General features: G+C 38.0%; 1 protein-coding gene across 2 annotated transcripts in view; it reads left to right on the plus strand.

Annotated features, from left to right (window-relative positions):
- The window catches only part of LOC108242164 (bone morphogenetic protein receptor type-2), a 48,956-nt gene that overhangs the window by 22,903 nt on the left and 17,919 nt on the right, over positions 1–8,134 (plus strand). Inside the window, exons 2-5 of one of the 2 annotated variants that reach the window (XM_017426840.3) lie at positions 61–243; positions 953–1,132; positions 5,964–6,071; positions 6,278–6,369. In XM_017426840.3, coding sequence (XP_017282329.1) covers positions 61–243; positions 953–1,132; positions 5,964–6,071; positions 6,278–6,369 — 563 coding nt within the window. Of the gene's footprint in view, positions 1–60; positions 244–952; positions 1,133–5,960; positions 6,072–6,277; positions 6,370–8,134 lie in introns of both variants that reach the window. The other variant, XM_017426839.3, reaches the window with a different exon arrangement.

An 8,134-nucleotide genomic window follows, 5' to 3' on the forward strand; every position in this document is an offset into this window, starting at 1 on the left:
TCACTTGTTACAGTTAAAAAAAAGTATATATTTTTTCTCTCTCTCTCCATCTCTTCACAGCCGCACAAGGTGAAGAAAGGGAGTGTGCCTTCTCGGACCAGCAGCACCGGGAGGTGGAGCGAGTGGCTGGGGGCGAAGGCCGGGTTTCCCCAGAGAACACCACCATTCGATGTGCCAAGGGGAACCACTGTTTTGGCCTATGGGAGAAAAGTCCTCCAGGAGAAGTCCGGCTGGTCAAACAAGGTCTTTTTCTTACAAACAATTTCTTAAAGTGCAAACAGATAGTGCTAAAAGATTAGAACAATTAGTTTATAATCCAAGTAGCAAAGATTTTTTTTTGTCAAACTAAAGCTGCAAACATTCCTTCTAATATGTAAGGACTTCATTAATTACCAGAAAATTATTAGGCATGTCTTTTTTAAGTCTTTTTCTTATATACAATGAGACTTTGGATGGTTCCAGCGTCTTAAAGATGTCTGTTTTCTGTATTCTCTTATCTTTAAATTAAAAGTAGTTGAATCATTTATGACTGTAGCTTGTAAAAAGTACAATATTTGAACCTTTCCACTGTAATTTGACAGATACTGAAGCTTTATTTACAATAAAATTAAATAGAAAAACTCTGAACTTCCGTATCAAACATTTCTTTTATTTCACTCAAAGCCTTTTTGAATCGTTTTTGGTTAGTCAAGTAAAATAGCAAAGTGAGTGAAGAACAAAATGAACTAAATTATACACATTTTATTGATATAGAAGAGAAAAACAAATCCCTCCAGCTATTTAACCGTCTACTTCAAGGTTTCTTTGTTGCACCGTTAAAGTTCAAGTTACCAGTGTCAAGTGTTCCCACTTGTACCTTGTCTAAGTTGTTACTACACCTAATAAAAAGTACACAGTTTTTGACTATGTCTGATGTTTACCAATCAGAAGAATCTCTGTTTTCCTGTGTCAGGTTGCTGGAGTCACATAGGTGATCACCAGGCCTGCCGTGACGACCGCTGCGTGGTGACTAACCTGCCCCCACAGATCCAGAATGGAACGTTCCACTTCTGCTGCTGCGGCAGCGACATGTGCAATGTCAACTTCACAGACGACTTTCCATCGCCAAGCCCCACCACTGCACAGCCTATAAGTAAGGACACCCAATAAATGTTCATTACCTTACAGATGGTACTCTTTTGTTAAAGGAAGAAAAAGTTATGATGGTTACTGAAATAAACCAACAAAAGTAATAAAAAGAAAAAAAAAATACTTAAAATTAACTAATTTAAATAAGACTTTGCTTTGGTATTGTGGTTCTACAGAATTATTTTAAAAAACAAACTAATAAAACTGGCCTTGACTAAAAGGATGGTAACTCCAGAAACTAATCTGCCCACAGAGACATGTTAAACTAAGGTATGTCCTGTAATCAGTCAGTCTGCGTGTTTAAAGGTTGTAGTCACAGGGCTGTTTGGTATCATGGTGTGTACCACACTGAACATGGAGCACAGAAAGCTGAGGACAGAGTTGTCTCAGGAGCTTAGAAAGACAATGATGGACAGCATGTTAAAGGTAAGGACTATAAGACCATCTACAGTGACTACAGCTGCTCAGATTATTCAGAAGGTTTAAGTCCACAGGACTGGAGACTGCCTCCCTGGACATGTCCACAAGAGGACAAGTGAAGAGAAATAAAAGAGATTGATAATATGAATAGTAACCAAAGAGACCAGAACAACTTTCAAAGAAATCAAGGTTCATCAGAGTCAGATCTTACCACTGGTCTGTTTGAGTCAGAGTGGGCTTATATGGTGATATGAATGGTGATATTTTTAAATCCTCCTTTAGTCTCTGTATTAATGTTTAATTCAGCACTGTAACCTAATGCAGCAGTTAACTGTGAACCACAGACCTTGGTCCTCTCGCTCCGGTTTTACTCACTGGAATAAAAAGCAAGCTTTACAGCTGTGCTCTGATACCTCTGAACAGCAGACGTGACTTTTAATCAGTACAGCTCCAGAACAAAAATTAAGATGCAGGTTAACAACGGGTCAGTTTGTGAGTGTCCTCTGACCAGTTTCCGCATTGCATTCAGGTAGCATTTGAGGACAGCAGACCAGAGGCAAAACTGAATCCCAGTCGAATACGAAACCAACTAAAACTGTTCTCATAGACACAAACACAGACAAAGCTGAAAACTCAAGATACGAGAACCATGTTAAACAACCAGATTTAGAACAGCAACCAATATCACTTAGAGAACAGTTATTTTAGGTGACTTATGTTTAAGATAAATACAGCAAATTGTGACCAGGAGCTTAATAAAATGACCAATAAAGCAAAAAGATCACTGCTCCAAATAGACTTGGACAGGCCACGAGACAGCAGCATAGGAACCAAAGTAAAGCTGTTAGCACAACAGTACTTAAAGTTTGATGATGGCATTAATTACCAAAAAGTCCCTCCTTTGACTTTTGACCAAAAACAAGTCCATTTTCTGACCCATTTGTCCAATAATAATAATAAGCAGGTTTCTCATTCTGTACCATGAAGTGAGAGTGCCTAATGGTGAATTCGGTTTATATCGCCGCCCATCTTCTGTGCTTTTAAGGCATTAGCGAGCTGTCAAACAACACTGACGCATGTATTGTTAATAGTTCCCTTCGGTGTGAATGGAAGCAGCGTGTGTGGCAGGGATGAGGGTGGGGGAGGGGTTGGTAGCAACGGCAGCTCGTTACCTGCACTGCTTACTCATAAACACGAACTCGCCGCCTTCTGTGTCGTCCCGCTGCATTCCACGGATTACACAGCGTCTGCTCTCACTGTCTGCAGGCATGTCTGCGACTGTTCCTCTGCATAAACACATAACAGGTCAAACCAGGGAGGCAGCAGGAAAGAAACTCTGTGATCCCTTTTCAGCAATCAGTGAAATTTGCATTGTACCGGAATCTGAAGGCCTCCTTCAGATTTAGACAAATTAATTCTTGATGTGTCTTGGCAGATTTATGCCAGTGTTTTTAGACGTAGGAAACTGAGTCATTTAATACAAAAATCCATAGATAATGGTATCAGGGTTGGGTAGCATTCTAGATATGAGTAAAAGCAGCAAATAATACAGAGTAAAAGCTTTATTACAAGAAAAAGACCTGCATTTAAAGCTAAGCAAAAACTCAACATTGTTGTTTTAATGCTGAAAAGGTGAAATGTGTTTTGAGTTGTAAATAGTAAACTCATTTACTTGATTTAAACACAACAAGAGTGTTTATTTGTAAGTCGGTTACATTTTTATGATGAAAATGGGACTGAATCCTCTTCATAAAGGAGAAGTATTTAAAGCTGGAGTAATAGCCTCCGCAGCATAAAAGACAATCATTTGCCAGACAAATTCTTGCAGCGCTGATTAAATCTTTCTTTATGTGGCAGTGCAGGGGAGGATTCAGTCTGTTTATGGTCATACTCCTGTGCTTTAGTTATCATCTAGCAATCTTTTCTGTCCCTGAGTTGGAAAAGAAAGCAGTCATCTTAATCACATTTTCGTGTTTTAATTATGAATATTTACATTTAAGTACAAAGTCGATCAGAATTCATCTGAAGTGTGAGTGTAAAGGGGAAATACTCAAACAGCTTTAGCTTTAGGTTTCTTTTAAGTTTAGTTTGTTGACAATAAGACAAACATCCAGACTTGTTTGGTGACTTAAGACAGTAGGCTCTATTCATGCTCCATACCCACAAAGTGCAATGCCACAAACACTGCACACTTGTAACTATGCCTGTGCTTTACTGTTCTACTCATAACTGTAAATCATGGTGGTGGAGGACTCGTGGTTTGGGCTCCTTGCAGTCATCGAGTTGACCATGAACTTCTCTGTAGACCAAAGGACTTTAGAGTCACATGTGAGGCCATCTGTCTGACAGTTGAAGCTTGAACCAAACTGGGTCATGATGCCACTGAACAACGATCCCAAACACAGCAACTGATCTACAACAGAACGTCTCAAAAGTAATGGAACAGATCAGTTTTATTATGTCTTAATACATAAAACCCTAGAATTAGGAGGGGTGGGGGGACTTTCTTTTTCCCTGTAACTTCTACGTTTTGTCAAATGACTTCCTTGTTTTGATTTTGAGCTGATACATTTTGGTGTTTGAAGGGAACCTCATCAACTCCTGTACGTGTTTGTGCCAGAAAGTGCATACATGCTCTTGCCAGGTTGTCAATCAAAGCTGCCTTCAGGCTCCTGAAGCCATCAATAATTAATAAAACTGATTTCTCTTGGCAGAACCAAAGTGTAGACTGATGGAAACAAATGTAGAGTCTGTTTCAAAACCTCCATACTATTTCTTTGTATTTGCTGAGCAGGATTGTAGTTTAATGTAAGATGTTTAGATGTTTGATCATTTCTGGTTTTGCTAACTGCCTCTCAGAATATATCCATCCAGCTCTATACTTGTTTTTTACATTTTCCTCTTTCTCCATTCACCTTCTACACATATTTTATTCTTTCACTGCCCAGCTTGTTGTTGTTGATCTTAAAAGTTGTTTTGTTTAGTTTTTTCCCTCCCTTCCATGTTCTCAGTGGCATTCCTTGATTGTCTGTAAATCTGCATACTTCCCAGGCATTCCGATGTTTCTGTATCATCCTGCTCTGTTTACTGTTTGGAAACAGAAAACTAGTCAGGTTTTAACCACTGCAGACTGGAAACAACCCACAGAGAAGATAGTTGGACCCAGTTGCCTAACCATCACAATTTGACTGCTGTCACAGTCGCTCAGATCCTTAATCTAGCTCTTTTTTTTTTTCCTTCTTCTTCTTTTTTGCTGCTTCAAATGCAGCAACACGAAGGACATAATGTTCGCTCGCCATGTTATATAAACTCACCATCTTACATGCAGACAGAGCTAGAAAACCAAGAAACTTTTGGCAGCTCATATTCAGATGTTGAAGCGTTCTTGTTTATGTTTTTGGTATCAAAACATTTTCATTGTGTGCATTTACTTCCTAATAATTAGTTTTTGTAGATTTTTAAATTAATTATTATAAACAAAAGAAAAAAATCTAAACTTTACTCTCCGTGTTGGAATATGGAAACAGCAGAAAAACATGTTTTTGTATGTACATATGAAGTTGTCACATTTTTTTTTAAAATAAAAACAACACAGGAACCAGTTCAAATATTGAACTGGAGACACCAAAATATTACAAATAAGAGTAATATGCTCTGACAGTGCAACAACCACTCCAGGACATCAGCGTCAGAGTTTACAAAATCAACAATATATTTTAAGAAACTTTAAAAATATAAAAAAAAATTAAAATTATACATATAAATATATAGGTATCTGAAAAGTGTGATTTATCTTTTTTTGGAAGAATTGTTCTGCCCTGCGTTACACCTTCACCAGTTTCTCCTTGCACAGTTATTTTGGCAGAAATTGCTTGATATTCTGTGATATTCCTGTAGATGTGCTACAGCTAGCTGCAGACGCTGCTAAGGCTCTTGCAGATAACCACAGAATTCTTTGTAAATAATCATGTATTGTGAAAGACATAGTTGATGTACAGGTTTATAAAACAGCGTTTTGTGAGAACCGAAATAAAATGTTTGAGATTGGGGTTGTTTCATCGTCGTAATCCACTTTGGTCTCGACTCCACTTGAACTATTAGCTCATCAGTCCAGTCAAAAATAAACTACTTTTCAAATGAGGACACAAAAGCTATCTGCAAGTAAAATCTCAGTTCGGAAGATCTGAACTGTTGCTTTAAATACAAAGTTAAACCAGCAAATGATAATGTATGATGGATTGTATCACAGGACACCTAATAAACTTCTGCATCATTGTAGGAATATTATTTGCACTTGATCATCCTGTTACTCAAACACACCCAAAAGGCTGTTTCAGAAAATGTTCTCTTCGCATCTAAAGGTCAACATTTGATTTGTGATGTTTTGTGATTTTTCTGATGTTTCCTTCTAGTAGACACCAGCACACTGCGCCACGGAGAGACAGTAATTATCGTCCTGGTAACCGTCTCCGTGCTGGCTGTGGTTGCTGTAGCAGTCTTCTTTGGTTACCGCATGATGCACGGTGAGTTTCCATGGTGCCTCGCTCGGAGGATGAGCAGGGAACATTGATTATTTAGGGATGTTTGAATGTTTTTGATAGAATCTCATTTCTTCTCACACACAAAGCCGGAGCCAATCTTTCATTTGAATTCAAGTGTGCTTTTGTCATTTTTTAAAGCTTTAATTCTGTGTGTGTATATGTGTATGTGTGTATATATATATTAACAGGAGATGGTAAACAAGGCCTGCACAATCTGAATATGATGGAAGCTGCTGGCTCTGAGAGCTCACTGGACCTCGACAATCTCAAACTGCTGGAGGTCAGAGCACACATCTCTCCCTCAGATTTAGCATTTACATCAGCTTCATTTCTAAGAAATGATTAGATTTGAGCACAGTGGTTCCTCTGTTTATAAGCCTTACCTGAGATTTGAAGCAGTCATTATCACCGACATGTATTGCTCTTACTTTAGCGTATGACAGGTAGGAAGAGGAGAGCTCAGAAGAAAAGAAGGAGAAACCAAAGGCTGCGAGACAAAAATATACTCAAAATACATCAAGGTTTTTGGTTACTTTGGTCGTTTCAATGTGACTTTTATCATCTGATCACAGCAGGATGAATGAAGTGACAGGTCAGGCGTACAAAAATAGAAATTTGCTTTCACCGACACATGATCCTGGAAACCTGATATAGAAGTGGGAGGGCTCATATCGTGATAAGAAGTCAATAAAGTTTGGAGGATTTTCAGCTATGGCGACGATAATAAACAGAGGAACAAAAGCCAAAGAAACTCAGAAATTGATTTAGGTTTATTTGTGTCATTTTGTCTGCAATACGAAGACATGTTCACAATTCTAAAGCACTGCAGGCTGATTTTTACTGATTCCAGGCTAAAAACTAAAATAGATAACTTAATTGTACTTTAGCCCACTCCGACAGTTGTTAATCCATTATCAATTCATCTGCCTTAAAAAAAGGGTTTTGCCATTAAAACTTCCCACTGCTTTAAAATGGCTCAGGAGATGACTCTTCATCCTTCCCCTAACTTGGAAAATGCATATCTCTGAATTTGATCATTTGCCTCGGCCCACATTCCCACCCACAAGCAGCAACTGGCGCCAGTCGACCATTAAAGAAATAAGACATCCGACAGGAACCCAGAAACTGAAGCTGGAACAGAACAGGTATTCCCTCAGCTGGTTCCAGTAGAAGTTTTAAGTCCCACTGCTTCCGTTTCACAAAAAGAGGACATTTTTCTTGATATAAAAAAAAAATCAGATGATAATTTAGATGTTGATACTTGTTGATTCACGTAGTTCTTATCTCGCTGCTTTATGTTCATAATTTTTGAATAATTTTAGCTATAATAAGTTATTTTATGCTTTAAAGAAAGGTTGTGTACCACCATGATTGTGCCCCACATCCAGAGTACACAGATTCTGGTTCCAAAACACATCATGGCAGCGCCCATAAACGAAATCTCGTGGCTTTAATTTCAGCAATTAAAGGAAGCAGAGACACTTTGTCCATGTTATTGTTCAATTCATATAATAATGACACCCCTTTTACACTAAAAAAAGATTAGCTGAACCAAGTCTTTTCGTAAACAAAGACAAAAAAGCTTTCAATCTACATTATTCAAGTATCCTTACTTCACCACTAGGTGGCGAGAACATCCACATTAACAATAGATAAAAAATACAGAGAAAGAACATTCTTAGCTCCGATAACGATACACTTCAAACTCTTTTTTTTTTTATTGTGTGAATGCTTTTAAGCATTCACACCATTGTTTTCCTGTTTCTCTTTATTATCTATTATTATTGTGTGAATGCTTTTAAGCATTCACACCATTGTTTTCCTGTTTCTCTTTATTGTGCGAATGCTATTAAGCATTCACACAATTGTTTTCCTGTTTCTCTTTATTGTGCGAATGCTATTAAGCATTCACACAATTGTTTTCCTGTTTCTCTTTCTTATTATTCTTTCCCTATTCCGTACGTTTTTCGGCACCTATCTCCTTCTGCATTTTTTCAGCTACTTCAACCATTCATATATCAAAACGTTCAGCTCATTAACGCCAT

The sequence above is a fragment of the Kryptolebias marmoratus genome, linkage group LG23 (genome assembly GCF_001649575.2).
Source record: "Kryptolebias marmoratus isolate JLee-2015 linkage group LG23, ASM164957v2, whole genome shotgun sequence".
In the NCBI taxonomy this organism is placed as follows: domain Eukaryota; kingdom Metazoa; phylum Chordata; class Actinopteri; order Cyprinodontiformes; family Rivulidae; genus Kryptolebias; species Kryptolebias marmoratus.